At 43.0% G+C, this 21,457-nt stretch overlaps 1 protein-coding gene across 1 annotated transcript in view; it reads left to right on the forward strand.

The window, feature by feature from the left end:
* The window catches only part of LOC128064585 (aldehyde oxidase 4-like), a 68,304-nt gene extending 53,921 nt beyond the window's left edge, over positions 1-14,383 (forward strand). Inside the window, exons 29-35 of the mRNA XM_052657403.1 lie at positions 1,959-2,033; positions 3,436-3,488; positions 3,957-4,071; positions 4,232-4,297; positions 10,585-10,770; positions 12,989-13,156; positions 14,330-14,383. Coding sequence (XP_052513363.1) covers positions 1,959-2,033; positions 3,436-3,488; positions 3,957-4,071; positions 4,232-4,297; positions 10,585-10,770; positions 12,989-13,156; positions 14,330-14,383 — 717 coding nt within the window. The remainder of the gene's footprint in view (positions 1-1,958; positions 2,034-3,435; positions 3,489-3,956; positions 4,072-4,231; positions 4,298-10,584; positions 10,771-12,988; positions 13,157-14,329) is intronic.
* Positions 14,384-21,457: the final 7,074 nt, after the last annotated feature.

A 21,457-nucleotide genomic window follows, 5' to 3' on the forward strand; every position in this document is an offset into this window, starting at 1 on the left:
GGGGCTTCATTGGCTGCCAAGGAGACAGTGGCTCTAGCCCTGGTGTAAATAGGCTGTCTGTTGGCTGAGGAAAGTGAAGTTGTTAATCTCAGAACCCCAGAATTCTTTTTTAAATCTCAAGTCATTTATATGGGAGTGAACCTGCCTCTTGAGAAACTTCTATGCAGGTCACGAAGCAACAGTAGAACTGGACATGGAACAACAGACTGGTTCCAAACAGGAAAAGGAGTACGTCAAGGATGAATATTGTCACCCTGCCTATTTAACTTATATGCAGAGTACATCATGAGAAATGCTGGGCTGGAAGAAGCACTAGCTGGAATCAAGATTGCTGGGAGAAATATCAGTAACCTCAGATATGCAAATGACACCACCCTTATGGCAGAAACTGAAGAGGAACTAAAAAGCCTCTTGATGAAAATGAAAGAGGAGAGTGAAAAAGTTGGCTTAAAGCTCAACATTCAGAAAATGAAGATCATGGCATCTGGTCCCATCATTTCATGGGAAATAGATGGAGAAACAATGGAAAGAGTGTCAGACTTTATTTTTCTGGGCTCCAAAACCACTGTGGATGGTAACTGCAGCCATGAAATTAAAAGACGCTTACTCCTTGGAAGAAAAGTTACGACCAACCTAGATAGCATATTGAAAAGTAGAGACATTACTTTGCCAACAAATTTTGTCTAGTCAAGGCTATGGTTTTTCCTGTGGTCATGTATGGATGTGAGAGTTGGACGGTGAAGAAAGCTGAGTGCTGAAGAATTGATGCTTTTGAACTGTGGTGCTGGAGAAGACTCTTTAGAGTCCCTTGGACTGCACAGGAGCATGTGGTCAGGGTGCCAGTAAGGGGAAGAACAGCTGAGCTTCAGACAGGCAGGATCTCTGACACTCATGTTTGTCTTGAATGTGGCACTATTGTAGAAGGTATCCCTTGGTAATGAGGTCAGTATTGAAAATTGAATGAGCCAGCAAAGGCAGATTTATGAAAACAGGGATCTCCCTGATACACGAAAAGCCAGAGGCCATTTCCCGAAGACGAGAAGACAGAACAGAAGAAACAGAAACCAAGAGAGGGTGTGAGGGGGGCTCTGAGTCTGAGAGGAGTAACTGAGGGCAGACAAGTAAACAGATTTGCATTTGAATTGAGTGGAAGCCAAGCTGAGGCCCACCGACACCTGGGGATCAGTAGGGGTAATCTTAAGGATCTGAGATTTCATCTCAATAATTTTTATTTTCATTTCAATGAAAATCTTTGAACAATTGAAGCAAGCATGTTTTGCATCATCAGAATGACCACTTTATAAGTGGAGTATTGCCACAAGATCTCTTTGTCAACATTTGGGACCAAGAAGCATACTTCGTGTCAAGGTAACAATAGCAGAGATGGACTTGACGTATGAATGATGTTTCCTGGCCCAGTGAATAGCAAATGATGGCAAAGTATGAAGTGCAAAGTAAAAATCCATAGCAATTTAAATAAGAGAGAAAACTGATCCGTCAATTGGCATGCACTAGGCACATGAACTCCGAAGTATGTATGCCTCAGCACTCCAGACCTTTCTTCATTCCAAGCAGCACTATTAGCTTCAGAAAAACAAGATCAGCAACCCACTAAATTAATGTTATTCTGAATTTTATTGGTCTATAGATTGGTTTGCACGCTTTGTTGTTTTATTTTTGCTTTAGAGTTATCAAAGAGCTATAACTATACACAGGCTCTAACTTTATGTTAACACATATTTAAACAAGATGATAATAAAAATAATTTTCAGTCAACACCTCAGGAGCCATAAGGATATCTGTCTCCCTCTGAGGGGTTCCATCTGTGAATCACGTTTAAGAAGCCCTGCCCAGAGGACTAGGAAGCAGGTTCTCAAAACCGATTGTCTACATTTGAATTGAGTATTTTGCTGTTCCCTGAGGTCTTCATTTCTGATATTTCAAATATTTCTTTTTAGAATGCCTGCCAAATTCTTAAAGGCCGTCTTCAGCCAGTCATCAGGAAAAACCCTAAGGGAAAGTGGGAGGAGTGGGTAAGTGTTCTCTTTATCACTCTTGCCCGGAAAAGGGCAGATACACCCAGGTGGGCCAAATCCTGCGTGCACGGACCAGTTTGTGGTGCCCTTTCAAGAACAAAACATTTCTTAACATTACTTCTGCTTTCCAAAAGAGTAAGAGATGTCTGTGTTCACTGCAACGTGACTTTATTCCAGAGTCCAGTCTCTCACAGAGCACGATGGCAGCATAAGTAATAAGTGTCAGTCACTCAGTTGTGTCTCTTTGTGACCCCATGGACTGTAGCCCACCAGGTTCCTCTGTCCATGGAATTCTCCAGGCCAGAATACTGGAGTGAGTTGCTATTTCCTTCTCCAAGGGATCTTCTCTACCCAGAGATAGAACCCAGGTTTCCTGCCTTGCGGTCAGATTCTTTACCATCTGAGCCTCCAAGGAAGCTCCGATGAGAGCATAGGGTCTAAACTGAAACACCCAGTATTGCTGCCCTGCCCGTCACTGCCCAGGCGCCCTGCGCCTGTCCCCTGGCGCCTCAAGGCCTTGGCTTTCTCACCAGAGCAATGGAGATGATAGCAGTCCTAATATCAAAAGATTACTCTATTGTAATAACTTTATAATAATTATTTAATTAATATATTTATATTAAATATGATAAGCTATATTTAATTAATATAATCATTAATTATTTTGTTTTTATTATTATAGCCATTAGTAGTATTATTCCCAGCCCCACCCAGTTTATTCCAGGAGGGAAGCTGACATAATACACTGAGACAGCCATTCAAATTATTTGGGAAAAAGTCAGGGTAAGAATACATACATGAAAAAAAAAAGAATACATACATGCATATACACATATACATATAGGTGGCTCAGAGGTTAAAGCGTCTGCCTCCAATGCAAGAGACCCGGGTTTGATCCCTGGGTCTAGAAGATCCCCTGGAGAAGGAAATGGCAATCCACTCCAGTATTCTTGCCTGGAGAATCCCATGGATGGAGAAGCCTAGCAGGTTACAGTCCACGGGGTCGCAAAGAGTCAGACACGACTGAGCGACTTCACCTTACCTTATTTGTTGTATAAAGATAGATATACATACCTGTGTGCATACAGTGTGCATACATATGTAAGTGCATGAATGCGGCCTAGCCCGTTTTCTAATTTAAAAAGCTAAAAAAGGGTAAAAAAATAATAAACTTCATACTACAATCTCAAAAAATAGAGTCCCGGAGTATAGCCAGCAGCTGCCTTTAAGCGCCCCCCTTGGAAAGCCTGACCTGTGGCTTGTATGGGTGTGAGTCTCACTCTAGGGGAACACAGATACAGAGCTCAGTGCAAACTAGAAGAAGCAAGCCCCTCATGGAAGGCCTTTCTCATTGCTTTCCCCAAACTTTTATTTCTTTGTAACCAATCATCTCTTCCAGATTTCGGAAGCCTACGAAGAATCCATCAGTCTCTCCACTACTGGATATTTCAAGTAAAGGACATTCTTGTTTTGGCTTAGATTACACTTAGGCAAGGATGGTGTGCACGCAGCTATCTGACCAAGTGCTCTGAGAGCCCTGGAGCTCTTCTGGGCCCCTTGTCAACCCTCAGCCCTGGGTCATGGGGTGCGAAGGAAGGTGGGGGAGGGCCAAGGATTCCCAGAGGCCTCCGTGCTATTGACCAACCAGAAGGGACACTGTAGCTCCCTAAGTGCCACTCTGGCCATCCCAGCAACTGTGCACTGGAGGGCAGGGTTGGGACACCATTGGGCCTTCTCCCCACGTCTGCGGTGGTTCTCTTGCAGCTCTGATCACTACCACCCCACTCTCAGGAAATGGGAAGAGAGGCATCAGCCCCAGGGTGGGTGCTCTCTTCATCTCCGGGACCCAGAGCTCAGCGGGCATTCAGTCCACTAGTGGGGAAAATGCCTTTTCTTTTCATTCCTGACTTCTCTTCTCAGAGGCTACCAGACAAATATGGACTGGAAGAAGGGGGAAGGTGACGCTTTCCCATATTTTGTTTATGGAGCATCCTGTTCCGAGGTTGAAGTCGACTGTCTCACAGGGGCTCATAAGGTAAAGAGTGACGTTTGTGTTCACCATCTTCACAAACATTGTTTTCTGTGTATAAAGATTCTCCCAGTGGGAGAACCAGGGACAGATACATAATTTGAGTCCAGATCTATTTTAAGTAAACAGCATTTCCCATTGTGCATTTTCTCTCATGTGTTTTCAGCTCCTTAGGACTGACATCTTCATGGATGCTGCTTTCAGCATAAACCCAGCTGTGGACATTGGACAGGTGCGTGATACCAGAGCCGCCGCCACAGAGGCTTTTGGTCGGTTCCCTTTAGAAAATTCTTTCCCAGAGTCCTCTAAATGTTGTTGATGCCTGATACAAGTATTCTACAATATGTAGTATATACCGCACACACAAATAGATAAGATATTGGAAGAATATTCAAGAAAAAGTTGTCTTTTCTTCAGTGGTTGCCTTTATGGAAGGAATATGTATAATTTCTAATTTAGCCTCAGTTCTGTTCAGTTAGTTGCTCAGTTGTGTCTCACTCTTTGTGACCCCATGGACTGCAGCACACCAGGCTTCCCTCTCCATAACCAACTCCCAGAGCTTGCTCAAATTCATGTCCATCAAGTTGGTGATGCCATCCAACCATCTTATCCTCTGTCATCCCCTTCTCCTCCTGTCCTCAATCTTTCCCAGCATCAGGGTCTTTTCAGATGAGCCAGTTTTTCACATCAGGTGGCCAGTGTATTGGAGTTCCAGCTTCAGCATCAGTCCTTCCAATGAATATTCAGGACTGATTTCCTTTAGAATAGACTGGCTTGATCTTGCAGTCCAAGGGACTCTCAAGAGTCTTCTCCATCAAGGATCAATTCTTCAGCACTCAGCTTTCTTTATGGTCCAACTCTCACATCCATACATGACTACAAGAAAAACCGTAGCTTTGATTATATGGACCTTTGTCAGCAAAGTAGTATCTCTGCTTTTTAATATGCTGTCTAGGTCATAGTTTTTCTTCCAAGGAGAAAGCGTCTTTTAATTTCATGGCTGCAGTCACCATCTGCAATGATTTTGGAGCCCGAGAAAATAGTCTGTCACTGTTTCCATTGTTTCCATGAAGTGATGGGACCAGATGCCATGATCCTTGCTTTTTGAATGTTGAATTTTAAGCCAGCTTTTTCACTCTCCTCTTTCATTTTCACTAAGAGGCTCTTTAGTTCCTCTTCACTTTCTGTCCTAAAGGTGGTGTCATCTGCATATCTGAGGTTATTGATATTTCTCCCAGCAATCTGATTCCAGCTTGTGCTTCATCCAGCCTGGCATTTCGCATGATGTAGTCTGCATATAAGTTAAATAAGCAAGCTACAGTATACAGCCTTAACATACTTCTTTCCCAATTTGAAACCAGTCCATTGTTTCATGTCCAATTTTAACTGTTGCTTCTTGATCTGCCTACATATTTCTCAAGGCAGGTAAGGTGGTGTGGTATTCCCATCTTTTGAGGAATTTTCCAGTTTGTTGTGATCCACACAGTCCAAGGCTTTAGCATAGTCAATGAAGCAGAAGTAAATGTTTTTCTGGAATTCTTTTGCTTTTTTGATGATCCAACGGATATTGGCAATTTGATCTTTGGTTTCTCTGTCTTTTCTAAATCCAGCTTGAACATCTAGAAGTTTTTGGTTCATGTACTGTTGCAGCCTAGCTTGGAGAATTTTGAGCATTACTTTGCTAGCACGTGAGATGAGTGCAATTGTGTGGTAGTTTAAACATTCTTTGACATTGCCTTTCTTTGGAATTGGGATGAATACTGACCTTTTCCAGTCCTGTGGCCCCTGCTGAGTTTTCCAGATTTGCTGGCATATTGAATGAGCACTTTCACAGCATCATCTTTCAGGATTTGAAACAGCTCAGTTGGAATTCCATTACCTCCACTAGCTTTGTTCATAGTGATGCTTCCTAAGGCCCACTTGACTTCACATTCCAGGATGTCTGGTTCTAGATGAGTGATCACACCATCATGGTTATCTGAGTCATTAAATCTTTTTTGTACAGCTCTTCTGTGTATTCTTGCCACCTCTGCTTGATATCTTCTGCTTCTGTTAGGTCCCTACTGTTTCTGTCCTTAATTGTGCCCATCTCTGCATGAAATGTTCCCTTGGTAACTCTAATTTTCTTGGAGAGATCTGCTAAGAGACCTTGAAGTGACTGCTGCTAAGTCGTTTCAGTCGTGTCCAACTCTGTGTGACCCTGTAGACGGCAGCCCACCAGGCTCCTCTGTCCACGGAATTCTCCAGGCAAGAATACTGGAGTGGGTTGCCATTTCCTTCTCCCTGAAGAGATCTCTAGTCTTTCCCATTCTGTTGTTTCCCTCTATTTCTGTGTATGGATCACTTAAGAAGACTTTCTTATCTCTCCTCGCTATTCTTTGGCAGCCTGCATGCAGATGGGTATATCTTTCCTTTTCTCCTTTGCCTTTAGCGTCTCTTCTTTTCTTAGCTGTTTGTAAGGCCTCCTCAGACAGCCACTTTGCCTTCGCATTTCTTTTCCTTGGGGATAGTTTTGATCACTATTTTCTGTACAAAGTTATGAACCCCCATCTGTAGTTCTTCGGGCACACTATCAGATCTAATCCCTTGAATCTATTTGTCCCTTCCACTGTATAATCATAAGGGATTTGATTTAGGTCACACCTGAATAGTCTAGTGGTTTTCGCTACTTTCTTCAATTTAAGTATGAATTTTGCAATAAGGAGTTCATGATCTGAGTCACAGTCCTCAGTGGACATTAATATGTTCATAATTAGGGAACATTATATAAATACCTAATAGAAAGGTACAACAGTATTCATATTAATATTGGTTTTAAGTAGACCACAATGTAGCAAAATATAAGGGAAAAAGAAATGCTTAAAGTTTTTCCCCTCTTGCTGAATTTCTGATTTTTATCTCACAAATAAAATGAACATGACCAAAGGCTTTTTAAATTTAGAGTTAAAACCTTTCCAGCCGATTGCATAACTTTGCTTTTTCCCTAGCCTGTTACTCACAGTGGGTTCCCACAAACCAGCAGCATCAGCCCACCGGAAACCTACCAATCAGCCCCCAGGTGATAGGGAGTCGGCTAGTGCCATTCCACACCTGAGGAACAGTCTACACAGGCAGAGCAGCGTGGCTTCACACCCAGCACACCTGTGGTGCTTTCATATGCAAACAGCTTCCCGCTGTCCTAAGTCCTAGGAGACTGGTTTATATAGATTGATGTACTTTATAAGGAAGAGATGGGCCACTGGGTATATCTCAAAATGTGATCCTCAGAGTCTGCAACAGAAGACCTGTAGAGTTTATTGGAAATGAGGATCCCTGGCCCACCCAGGTCCAGACTAGCTCCATCATAACCTTGCTAGGCTGGGACTGGATTCCCCACATTTTTTTAAAATTACTTATTATAATTGGAGGCTAATTACCTTACAGCATTGTGGTGGTTTTTGCCATACATTGGCATGAATCAGCCACGTCTGTACATGTGGCCCCCATCCTGAGCCCCCCTCCCTCCTCCCGCCCCATCCCATCCCTCTGGGTTGTCCCAGTGCACCGGCTTTGAGTGCCCTGTTTCATGCATCGAACTTGGACTGGTCATCTATTTCACATGTGGTAATACACATGTTTCAATGCTATTCTCTCAAATCATCCCACCCTTGCCTTCTTCCACAGAGTCCAAAAGTCTGTTCTTTATATCTGTATCTTTTTTGCTGTCTCACATATAGGGTTGTCGTTACCATCTTTCTAAATTCCATGTATATGCGTTAATATATTGTATTGGTGTTTCTCTTTCTGACTCACTTCACTCTGTATAATAGGCTCCAGTTTCATCCACCTCATTAGAACTGATTCAAATGTATTCTTTTTAATAACTGAGTAATATTCCATTGTGTATATGTACCACAGCTTTCTTACCCATTCATCTGTCTATAGACATCTAGGTTGCTTCCATGTCCTGACTAATGTAAACAGTGCTGCAATGAGCATTGGGGTACATGTGTCTCTTTTAATTTTGGTTTCCTCAGTGTATATGCCCAGCAGTGGGATTGCTGGGTCCTATGACAGTTCTATTTCCAGCTTTTTAAGGAATCTCCACACTGTTCTCCATAGTGGCTGTACTAGTTTGCATTCCCACTAACAGTGTAAGAGGGTCCCCTTTTCTCCACACCCTCTCCAGCATTTATTGTTTGCAGACTTTTTGATAAGCAGCCATTCTGACCAGCGTGAGATGGTATCTCATTGTGGTTTTGGTTTGCATTTCTCTAATAATGAGTGATGTTGAGTATCTTTTCACGTGTTTGTTAGCCATTTGTATGTCTTCTTTGGAGAAATGTCTGTTTAGTTCTTTGGCCCATTTTTTGATTGGGTTGTTTATTTTTCTGGAATTGAGCCGCATGGGCTGTTTGCATATCTTTGAAATTAATTCTTTGTCAGTTGCTTCATTTGCTATTATTTTCTCCCATTCTGGAGGTTGTCTTTTCACTTTGCTTATAGTTTACTTCATTCTGTATAACAGACTACTCCAGGTTCAATGAATTGAGAGATTAGCATTGAAACAGACATTACCATATGTAAAACAGATAGCTAAAGGGAAGTTGTTGTATAACACAGAACACCCAATCTGATATTCTGTGACAGATTTTGCTTTACACAAAAGCACTTTTAACCTGAAATTCACTGCAAGCAGGTAAGGCTTAGGAACCGCAAGCCCCACCTCCCATTCCCTTTTCTTCCCCTTCTTCCCCGCTCATTCCTGCCTCTTTATTGTTAAGCAGAGGCAGAAAGGGAGAGGTCATGATCAGGAAAATCTTGCATTTTTTCCATTGGAAAAGGAAAGAAAACCACAAGTGGGTTAGACTGCCACTCTTGGAATTTGATCTTTTCCTTAGGAACAAGCATTTGGAAACACTCAAATTTAGTGTTTAAATTTGTTTACCTTATTCTGTAATTTTACGTTTCAATAAAATGCAAACTGTACTTCAATTTTTAACCTTCAGGAAGATACCCCTTTTAAACAAGACCTTCATTTTCCTAAGAACACAATCATTTGTAAATAGGACACAGCACGGCTTTAATTTAAAAATATTTAATTTAATAAAAATATTTCTTCCAGCTCACCTTGTTTAACTGATCTACTCTCCATAGCAATTTATAAAGGGAAATAATGAAATGCAGAAATTATAATAAATACAGTGTCATGGTTCCATTTCTAGTTCATGTTCCCTTAATGTTAGCTTCTTTATTTTTTTTAATTGCTTTTAACTGCTTTTTTTAATTGGAGGATAATTGCTGTACAATGTTGTGTTGGTTTCTGCCATACAACAAGGTGGATCAGCCATTAGTATACATACATCCCCCTCCCTCTTGAGCCTCCCTTCCACCCCTACCCCATCCCACCCCTCTAGGTTGTCACAGAATATCAGGTTGGGTGTTCTGTGTTATACAACTTCCCTTTAGCTATCTATTTTACATATGGTAATGTCTGTTTCAATGCTAATCTCTCAATTCATTGAACCTAGAGTAGTCTGTTATATAGAGTGAAGTAAATCGGAAAGAGAAAAACAAATATCATATATTCACCCATATATATGGAATCTAGAAAAATGGTACTGATGAACCTCTTTGCAGGGCAGGAATAGAGAGGCAGACACAGAGAACAGACTTGTGGACCTGAGAGGGGAAGGAGAAGGTGGGACAAGTTAAGAGAGTAGCTTCTTTTACAACTAATTCAACAGACATTTACCGAGAATCCATGTACCGAGCACCATGAAGAAGAACAGAATACAGGAAGGTCAGGCCCCAGTGTACTTACAAGCTAGTGAGAGTGAAGCAAGAGCAAGAACAGGACAGAGAGTATACAGGGAAAATGCCCTCTGATCCCACCTTGATAGGGTAACTTGTTCAAGATGCTGTGAACCTGGATGAGGCAGTTCCTAAGTCCACCCAGGATGGACCTGGATGGTTGGAGGACCCAAAAGTCTCCAAAGAGGCAGTTGTTCTTTGACTGGACTTGGAGGCTGAATAGGCATTTGCCAGGAGGACAAGCTGACTGGTGAACAATGAAGAGAGTATACTGCTTTACAAAGACTTGGAGGTCCTGGGAATTCCTGGTGGTCCAGTGGTTAGGACTTGGTGCTTTCACTGTCCTGACCTGGGTTCAATTCCTGGTTGGGAAACTAAGATCCCAAAGCCTCGTGGGTGTGGCCAAAAAAATACACACACACACACACACACACACACACACAAACCATCAAGACTTGGAGATCTGAATGATTCTGGTGGATTTGGCACGTTACCCAAAATTTGAGCAGTGTCAGGTCCCTGGAGGGTGGGGTCTCTGGTGAGAAGAGCTGGGGATAAGATCAGGCTACCTCTGGATGGCAGGCTCCAGATCCTGGGGACCATTCATAAAGCCACCACAGTGCCTTCAAGAGTGGCTTACTATAGTGCAGAGCTCCCTTTTCAGTCACATAGGAACACTTGTTCAACCAATATCACATACTTATGAACTGGAATTTTTGCCGGTAGATTGAAGGAGCATTTGTCCAAGGCATGGGATTCTATACCATAGAAGAGCTGAAATACTCCCCAGAAGGCGTGCTTTACTCTCGGGGTCCAGATGACTACAAAATCCCCACCGTCACTGAAATACCTGAAGAGTTCAATGTCACTTTGGTGCGTTCCCGAAATCCCATCGCCATCTACTCATCCAAGGTAAGAACCCGAGACCTCTATGGGTTTGTTAGGGCTGCCTTAACAAAACACTACAGACTGGGTTGCTTAAACAGTGGAGATACATTTTCTCACACTTCTGGATGTTGGGGTCCAGAAGATGTGATTTCTTTTGAAGCCTCTCTTTGGCTGGCAAATGTACACCTTCCCCCCGTGCCTTTATATGATCATGGGTTTATCATATACTAAATGTGCCTCTGTGTCATTTTTTTTTCTTAAAAGGGCACCAGTCATACTGGATTGGGGTCTACCCTAAAAACCTCATTCCTTAATTATCTTAAACCTAATTATCTTAAATTTAATTATCTTAAACTTAATTATCTCTCTAAAGACCTTATCTCCAAATATGGTCACAGTCTGAGGTAGTCAAGGTTAAGACTTCAGCATCTGAATTTGAGGAGGCACAATTCATCCCATAACAACCTACTCTGTCAATAAATAGTAAAATAGCGACTTCCCTGGTGGGCCAGTGGCCAAGACTCTGTGCTCCCAATGCAGGGGGTCAGGGTTTGACCGCTGGTCAGGGAACCAGATCCTCCATGCAGCAACTGGGAGGATACACATGGTACAACTTAAGATCCTGTGTACCACGACTAAGGTCCAGCACAGCCAAATAAATAAAAATAATTTTTTTTAGAAAAAGAAATATAAGAAATCCTGTGAATTAATTTATCCCTTGCAATTGCAAATACCAAAAGAAGAAGGAAAAAAAAGCAAACATTCACTGACTTCAGAAGCCCAAGTAGAGCCTTCACTCTTGGGTTGTTGTTCAATTGCTCTCAGGAGAGATTATGAAATGAGTTTGAATCAGACAAGAAGGGCCAAGGAGTAGGCAGACATCTTGGGTCATTAGGCTAATTGCCACCATGAGATTAAACTGAAGTAGACACATTTCACCGGCCCTGGACCTTCTTTTCTGCAACCTTCCCATGCCCTCCAGACTCAAGTCTTTCTTATCGACACTGCCTCTCCCCTCACTCTCCCCAAGTCAGGATAAACTTTCACACCAGCTTCTCACAGTTTACTCTGAGGTGTTAATGCCACAAATACAGGAGGTGTTGACCCTAGGCTCCATAGAACCAATGAGCTCTCATTGGCTCATAAAGACTTAGGGCAAGGTCCTCAAACACGTGTGGAAAACACACAACTTCTCCAACTGAAGTTCTGTTCTAGGCCCACATCTGGCCAGACAGATGGCAACTTTAACCTCAGGCTTTCAGAGAATTCCCTTTCTTTATTAGGAGTAGGTCAGGTTGGAAGGAAGGTGAGACTTCCTGTCCCAATGGTCTCTACCTCCACTTCACCAGACATCGACCAGGGACATCGCTAAAGACCATCCTGACACAGGGCACAGCCCTCAGGACCTAGCCACCTCTCTGCCCGGTCCACAACCTGCTCTCCCCACCTCCCCTCTCCTCAGAGGAAAACCCTCTTTCTGCCAGCTCCTCCTCTCCCCCTCTCCCCCGCATTTGCTTCAGAGAGAACACCATAGCCTGGGATAGCCTTTATCTGCTTGGGCCCTTGGACCCATCTCTCCACTAAGGCCCTGGACACAGACCAAGGACCAGAACACGTTGAAGAAAGAAAGAAGAAAAATTAGTAAAAAGAAGCATTGCTGAATTATTCAGCATGTAATGCCACCACATTGTTCATTCAAAAGCACCCAACACACAGTCAAGGAAGTTAACACATACAAAGACTTCCACAGTCCACCCTCCAGGGGCAACCATCTCACTGTCTTTCAAGCTCAGCTACAAATATTGTTGTTGTTTTGTTGTGGTCTTAAGTTCAATGAAAATAGTCTGGAGCTGCAGTTGGAGTATCCTAGAGGGCCCTGAGGGCTTCTGTCTCCAGAACTTTACCTGGGGGGGGGGGGGGGGGGCGGTGTGGGGCGGGGGGGGGCGGGGGGGGGGCGGGGCTCAGGGAGAGACATTTTAGCTGCCCACTGTCCTGATGCTCCTGGGACATTTCCATGAGCCACTCTGAGGAGGACCCCACACACACAAATCAGCAGGCGGGGGAGTGATGGCGGGAGTGGGAAGGGTGGGAAGCAGGGGGGTAGGGTGGGAATTCGATTCTGGTAATTTTGATGCAATACATTCAGAGGGTTGTAAAGTCAGGAGGAGTGAGTGTGTGTGTGTACACAAATTAGCCCTAAAAGAACCGTGCAATTCTGACAGCCTTTTACCCTCCTTCTCAGGGGTTAGGTGAGGCTGGAATGTTCCTGGGATCCTCTGTGTTGTTCGCCATATATGATGCCGTGGCTGCTGCCCGCAGAGAGAGGGGGCTGACCAAGACTTTCACCCTGAGTAGCCCAGCAACCCCTGAGTTGATTAGAATGACTTGTGTGGATCAGTTCACTGACATGGTAAGGCTGGTGAGGAGAGCTCCCTGTTAGAATCGCCCCTTATGTGAACTTCCAGGTTCTTGGTATGGACCTGACAACCATGTAGAAATTACAGGGCCAGCTCATCTTTTCCATTGAAAATTCTCATTCTGGCTTCACTTACTACTTATATGCTTCAAATTGCAAATACAGCTGCAAAGTGAGCAACCCTCTTCAAATGATGGTTTAAAGTTTCAGATCCCAAATAAAAGCACACAACGGACCCAGTGCTCATATCAAATGGACATGCTAGGTTACTTTAAACATTTTGTAAGATGAAATTGATGTGCTATTTTCATTACCTTAATAACTAAATTAAATTAAATAGATATCAGATCTGGTCAATTATTCTGAAAATATCTGTTAAGCAAACTAATAAAAATAATTTAAATGAAACTATCAAGTCACAGGGCTTCCCAGGTGGCACTAGTGGTGAATAACTTGCCTGCCAATGCAAGAAATACAAGAGACATGGGTTCAGTCCCTGGGTTGGGAAGATCCCCTGGAGGAGGGCATGGCAACACGCCAGTATTCTTACCTGGAGAATCCCATGGACAGAGACTAGCGGGTTACAGTCCACAGGGTCGCAAAGAGTCAGACACGACTGAAGTGACTTAGCATGCACGCACATCAAGTCACTGGGCACTCTTTGATATGCCCTGTAATCACACCCTAATAGATCATAGGTGCATTTTCCAGCTGCTAGAAATACATCTAGCACTATCATCAGAGGCTGTTTCTATACTGAACTGCTTACTGCAGCCCAAATGGGTCTCTGGTGTAAAATTAGATTGCCTCAAGAGGGAGGAGATACGTGTGTACTTACAGCTGATTCATGTTGCTATACGGCAAAAACCAACACAACACTGTAAAGCAATTATCCTCCAATTAAAAACTTTTGTAAGAATTAGATTGCACTTTATGCCTTTGAAATCACAGGGCTTCTGAATAACATGCATCTTATCCCAAACATAAGAAGTATATGAGAATAAGGAGATTTAAAACTCAAGGATTGAAAGAAATATGAAAATTATCTAATTTTAATAAGAATAAAATGGATATTGACTTTTCTTTTAAAAAAATGTGTCTTCTGAATTATAACTTATTTCATATAACAATATTTTATTAAAAATTTTTTCTTTTGATCTTCTTTAGATCCCCAGAGATGACCCATCAACATTTACACCTTGGTCCATCCATGTGTCTTAATCCTCAGAAAATGTATTTTCCTCAAAATGCAACAATACATGTTTGACCTGAAAATTTTCAAACTCAAGCAAAATGTAGGTTGGCCCCCAATTGTCAAGGGTAATTTTAGCATCTTTTCATTATTCTCTGTGATTTAGGCCACTGTACGATTATGTTTTAGGATTCACATTTTCACCAATATGTATAAGGAAGTTTAGAATCAAAAATTCTTCTTTCCATTTGTATTATCATTAATAAATACAGCATCAGAATTTTCAACAGTGGTGGAGTTTTCATTACCCAACAACTCAATAGAGACTGCTCGTACTTTGTTCTACACAAGTCTGCTCACCCCCAAAATCATTCACCCCCAAAACTCTTGGGATTCCCCGAAGCCAATGGTGTGCTGGTAGTAGCCAGTTCCTCTCGAAAAATCAATGATTTGTTTTATTTGCCAATTTCCACGTTGTAAATACCCCACGTCAGCCAACTCCAAACCGCAGACAAGAGGTCTCTGAAGGCAGAGTTGAAAGAGATGCTTGAAACCTGCTCGTGATCTCCAACTTGAAAGCCCACCACAACCCTTGGTCCCTGCCGTTCCTCCCAGGCAGCCCATGTAGATGGGGCTTAGAGAGGCAAACGCTCCAGAGCCTCCAGCTGGTCCTCATCTGCCATGAGCCACGCACATGGTACCATGTCTTCCTCACCTGGGGAACAGCACAGAGTAAAACGGCAATCTCAGATCACCCTGGTGTCCCTTCTTTTGGCTTAGTGTCTAAAAGGTGAAATCAGAGCCCCCTTCCTTTTGCCATCAAAGGGCTGCAAAATCCTCAGGGTTCTCTTTCGGTTATCTCTTAGCTATTTTACATTGCATTTTCTTGAGGAAATGTAGTCTCATGGCAGAGAAGATGCTCAATCTCCTATGAAGTTTGAAAACACGAATAAACTAAATCATTTGTTGGGATCTGTGTGCTAGGTATTAAAGCTCTGCGTTTACACAGAGAGTGGACATGGAGGGAAGGAGAGGGTGGGATGAACTGAGACAGTAGCATTGACATCTATACACTATCATGTGTGAAATAGCTAGCTAGCGGGAAGCTGCTGGATGGCACAGGGAGCTCAGCTCAGTGGTCTGTCGTGACCTAGAGGGATGGGGTGGGGGTGGTGGGAGGGAGGCTCAAGAGGGACAGGATATACGTACGCATATAGCTGATTCACCTTGCTGTACAGCAGAAACCAACACAACATTGTAAAGCAATTATATTCCAGTTGAAATAAAAAGCTCTGCGTTTATTAATAGTAATTTTGTGATGGAAGAATAAGCTTGTAGCAATTGTTTGTGTGTGTGTAAAACTAGACTGGAAGAAGAGAAGGTTGGCAAATAGAAAGGAAAGACTCACTAGTCAGCCTCTTATTCTGTGAGGAGTAGGGGTGTGTGTGTGTCTGTGCATGTGTTTTTAACTGTCTTTTAATCCACTCAGTAGTCTAAATTACCTGGAACCCAGCCCACAAAAACTCATTGTCCCAGGCAGAACAGTAAAAATAAGGTAGCTGATATATTTTTCTAGCAGTAAAATAGGAAGACACATTCATCACAAACATAATTTTAAGAGTATTATACTTCCTAGACTGTGTGAACAAGACTTCTGATCACAGAAACTGGATTTTTACAAAATAAATCTGATCACTTCAGTAGTAGAATTGGAGTTGGGAAGGAAGAATTTATAAAAATAGTACAGTTTAAAGGATAGAAAGTTTCAAATATAAGATTGCTATATTAATGCCTTTAAAATTTGACAGTCTAAATTATCTTATAAACAATCTATATTACTAATTTAAATAAATATCTGTTATTGTGTGTCTAATTTTAGATGTTATGACAGTGGTAGTTGTACGAGAAGTGTAAAATACAAGCTTTTCAGCCAGAGGACTCAGTAAACAGTCAAGCATATTTTGAGTAAGAGAGCACATGATCATTATTAATTCTGGGCAAACCTGCTAGTGCTTGTCACTCATAGAAACTTACCTTTACTATCGCTTAACTGTAAGCTCAATAAAAGTTTGTCGGAAGAGAAATGAAATTACGTGGCAGGTACTACGCTTGCTGCCTTTTTCCTTTCAACTTAAAGGACACACAGGGCCCAACTGTCTTACTTCTGGACTGAAAAGTTATGATAGAACAGTTTTGTGCAACCTTACAAAATACTAGAGAAATGGAGTTGAGTGAATAGTGGCTGGGAGGGATTTGATTTCAGTTCAGTATCTTAACCCTGCAGCACCGGGCATGATCTTGGCTTTTAGAAATGGGAGAGGTCAAAAAGGACATCAAATGCTGGGTACAAGAATGCTTGGATATCTACATTGTTTCTTTCAAGGGAAAATCTTTAACCCCTCCTCACTTGATACTTTCTATGATGTAAATTAGCCATATTCTTAACACTATCAGAGCCAGGGATCACAAGTTGACTTCTCTGAAAGAAAGTGCTGAGACAGAGTTTAGGGAGCACGATGTTTCTTAGGGCTCAACACTTTGGCCAACTGATGCGAAGAGCTGACTTATTAGAAAAGATCCTGATGCTGGGAAAGATTGAAGGCCAAAGGAGAAGAGGAAGACAGAGGATGAGATGGTTGGATGTCATCACCAACTCGATGGACATGAGTTTGAGCAAGCTCTGGGAGATGGTGAAGGACAGGGAGGCCTGACGTGCTGCAGTCCATGGGGTCACGAAGAGTCAGACACGACTGAGAGACGGAACAACAACCTGAGAAGGAAAGGCTGAGGAAGCAGAATTGGGCAGAGGGAGAAGTCAAACTGATGCAGGTCCCTCTAAGCAGCAGGACCCTAGCAGGGAGCCCTGGATCGAGCATTGACCCATGGGGCAGTCCTGCTCAGGCTGAAATGGACAGGCCTGTGTATCCCCAAGTGACTGGTTCACTGACTACAGGCCTGCCCTGGAAAAGCTTAACCTTGAACAAAGAAGCTCCTCTGCTCTAAGGGAGACCCTGAGGGCACTGACAGCTGGAGACCACACTCCAACAACACTCCCTACAGCCGGGTGGCGCGATCTTCCAGGAAGGGGAACTGAGAAGCTCACCTCCAGTCAACCACACACATCTCCCAAAGTGATCCTCCCTGATTCGTGAGTTTATTAACATGTAAATTCTACATAGGTGTAAGCTGTAATTCACACTTAGTTATACATTGGATTAATTGCCTTTATAAAAAAGAATAATTCTGCTTTTGAATTGTGGTGTTGGAGAAGACTCTTGAGAGTCCCTTGGACTGCAAGGAGATCCAATCGGTCCATCCTAAAGGAGATCAGTCCTGAATATTCACTGGAAGGACTGATGCTGTAGCTGCAACTCCAATACTTTGGCTACCTAATGCAAAGAACCAACTCATCGGAAAAGACCCTAATGCTGGGAAGATTGAAGATGGGAGGAGAAGGGGACAACAGAGGATGAGATGGTTGGATGGCATCACTGGTGCAATGGACATGAGTTTGACTAGGCTCCAGGGGTTGGAGATGGCCAGGGAAGCCTGGCGTGCTGCAGTCCATGGGGTCACAAAGAGTCAGACACGACTGAGTGACTGAACTGAACTGAATTCTACATTCAAAGAAATACACGATTTACGTATATATAACATTTCAATATTTTAAGTCAGTACTTGCCTGAGAAATTTCATATTATTTGTTTGCTATATGCTTTCCTTACTTATTCAGTTGAATTTTATTAAATTCAGTTGTTATCACACTGTACCAGATGATGTTATTAATTACAAATAAAACCTCAGGGAAAAAATATGAGATTTTAAAACTCATTATTTTTGTGTAGCCACTAAGTCTTGTCTGCTTCTTTTGCTACCCCATTGTAGCCCACCAGGCTCCTCTGTCCATGCGATTTTCCAAGCAAGAATACTGGAGTGAGTTGCCATTTACTTCTCCAGGGGATCTTCCCGACCCAGGGATTGAACCCGGGTCTCCTGCATTGCAGGTGAATTCTTTACCGCTGAGCCACAGGGAAGCCCTTTTAAAACTCTTACCTAAATTTTATTATCTGGAAATTGATACTAGGCCAAGAAAATTAATTTGCTCTGAATAAGTAAATGACTGGGTAGAAGTGTTTAAGAAGGTACAACTTCGTGCAGAGCTCTACAACTCTGAGCCCTGGTTGACAGGTGTAAGAGCAGAAGAAGCATTGTATTAATAAGAAAACACAAATTTTGTTGTTAACATTTGCCTGATATGTGTTTCACCCATCTATATTTAATCCTTTCCTTTTTTACTTTAAACATGTTTCTCAGTACACACACTTATACACATATATAAATACATACATATATATACATGTATGCATGCTAAGTCACGTCAGTCATATCTGACTCTTTGCAACTTCAGGGACTAGATGTAGCCCGCCAGGCTCCTCTGTCCATGGGGATTCTCCAGGCAAGAATCCTGGAGTGGGTTGCCATTCCCTTCTCCAGGGGATCTGCCCAGCCCAGGGATCAAAACTGTTTCTCTTATGTCTCCTGCATTGGCAGGCAGGTTCTTTACTACTAGTGCCACTTTGGAAGCCCTGTATACCTATATATATCTTAGTGTATATATATATGTATACATATATATGTAGCAGGTACATATAAATAGTATGTACTAGGTTTGGGGTAATTTTTCTCATTGAATTTCTAGTCATCATTTTTAAATTGTAACCCATTTCATTTGTGCCTTATAATTATTTGAAGTGTTCAATTTTTCTATTTATTTATAATATAATAAATAACAAGTTATATAATTAATGTCATATGTTTTTATTATTCAGACTTGCACTCCTCTTCACCTTTCTTATCAGGGTTGTTTTTTGTGTGATCCTTCTCCTCAGGTAAGGTGGTTGGTACCCAGGCAAGAATACTTAGTTCCACCAACAGGGTCTCCAGTGCCCTTCTCTCCTCTCAGAAACCAATCTACAGCTGCCAGTCTCCTGCCCTCTAGCGTCCAATGTGGCAGCAAGCACTTAGATGCCAGACTGAGTCTTTTTCTTTCATAGAAAACTTGATCTTTCAACCTGAAGTGCAGTGAAAGTCACTCCATCGCGTCTGACTCTTCGTGACCAGTCCATTGAATTCTCCAGGCTAGAATACTGGAGTTAGTAGCCATTCCTTTCTCCAGGGGATCTTCCCAACCCAGGAATTGAGCCAGGGTCTCCTGCACTGCAGGCGGATTCCTTATCAACTGATTTCTTTCACCCTAATACCTTGTAAGAAATTCTTTTTATCCTCAGAGTTCCAAGATGCTGTCAGCGGATGCCAGGTGTGTGTCTTTTTCTTTGATCTAGAGTGGAACTTGAGGAGAACGTCCAGTCTCTAGACTCAGGTCTCTCTCAGCTCACAGAAAGCGTCTTCACGTGTTGGTGGTTGCTTCTCCTTCGCCTCTTCCTTTTACTCCTTCAGCCGTCCTGTGCTTCAGGCTTCATCTCTCGCATCTAGGCTCCAGGTCTCATTTGTTTCCTTATGATTGCTTCTTCGGCATGTCTTTACTCTGGGCTCGGGCTTATGTATTGCACTGTGTTTTCCAAGTCACTAATGTGGCTTTCCTTGTCTCTCCCAAGCTTGTGGTGGCTGCCAGCATTCCTTGGTGTTCCCTAGCTTGTGGACACATTGCTCCAATCTGCCTCCATCGACTGACTTGTTTGTTAGTTGGTTGGTTGGTTTTTTCCCTTGAGAAAGTCTTGAGGGCAGGGGTTGTCTTAGTCCCTTGGACATGACAATAGTATGTTCTGTTTTGAACGATCCTCTCTCTAACTCTTGGGTATGTATGAATTCCCAAGGGCTGCTCTAACAAAATAACATACCCTGGCTGGCTTAAAACAACAGATACTTATCTTCTCACTGTTTTGAGGCTATAATTCTGAAATCACAGTGTCGAAAGGGAGGTTCTTCCTCTGAATCCTGAGAAAGTCTTTCCTGCCTCTCCCCAGGTTGTGGTGGTTGCCTGCAGTCCTTGGTGTTCCCTGGCCTAAGGACACATCAATCTCTGCCTTCATCCTCAGATGTCTATCTCCCTCCCTTTAGGTCTGTCTCCAAATCTACCTCTCCTTATAAGGACACCAGTCACTGGATTTAGGGCCCATCCTAATCCAGTGTGACCCATGTTCATTTGATTAAATCTATGAAGACCCTGTTTCCAAATAAGATCACATTGGGAAATGCACGCAGTTCAGTCCTCAACCAGCCTCCTTAAAATTTTATTTGTCAGCTCACTGGGCTCCCACCTAGGTACTGGGATATGTAAGAGGCAACAGATTATAGAAGCCAGCATGTTCCTGATCCACCCCATGGGCTGGCAGGACAGAAGCAGGGCCAGTGCCCTGCTTAGGAGACTGGAGGCGGCCACACAGCCCTACAGCTCCTTGATTCCCCTCATAATTGCCCAGACACATGGGAAGGAAGGGCTCAGACGGCCCATGTGGCCCCTGACCTCCTATTCACACCAAAATCAAACATCCTCTCCATGCCTCACCCACAACCCAGAGGACCAGCTGTCCTCTAGATTTACGGTCTTCAAGGTAAAGATTTCCAGGTTCTTCCCCAGCCTAGCACTCCTCCCCCACACAGCCCAAGGCCTTACTTCCCACAAGCCCAGTTGGGAGGGGCAGGGAAGGGGTCTCACAGCCAAAGAGGCTAAGAATGAAGTTGGGGGGGTGGGGGGCGGTTGGAATATGGATGTGTAATGACCAGCCTAGGGGGTCTTCAAAGTGCCCACTGTCAGTCTGCTTGCCCATGTTCCATCTCTGGGTTTCAAAGAGCTCACACAGAAGGGACACCCCAAAAGTAGTGGCCAGTACTTTCCCATATACATCAGTAGGCAACACTTATTACAGCTTTTCCCCCAGAAACAGGTGTGTTTGAATTGTTGGGGAGGGCAGTATCATTTCCAATAGTAATCCTTTCATTGGGTAACAGGAATTCTTTGATGTTAACTCCTAAGACCTTTTTTTATAACAAACATACAAGCACCTGGGTCAATAGACGTGGCACTTCTCTCACTCACAAGAACAATCTATTTAAAAGTAATGAAATTCAATCTCCCCCTTTCA

This window comes from Budorcas taxicolor, chromosome 2, assembly GCF_023091745.1.
Source record: "Budorcas taxicolor isolate Tak-1 chromosome 2, Takin1.1, whole genome shotgun sequence".
In the NCBI taxonomy this organism is placed as follows: Eukaryota; Metazoa; Chordata; class Mammalia; order Artiodactyla; family Bovidae; genus Budorcas; species Budorcas taxicolor.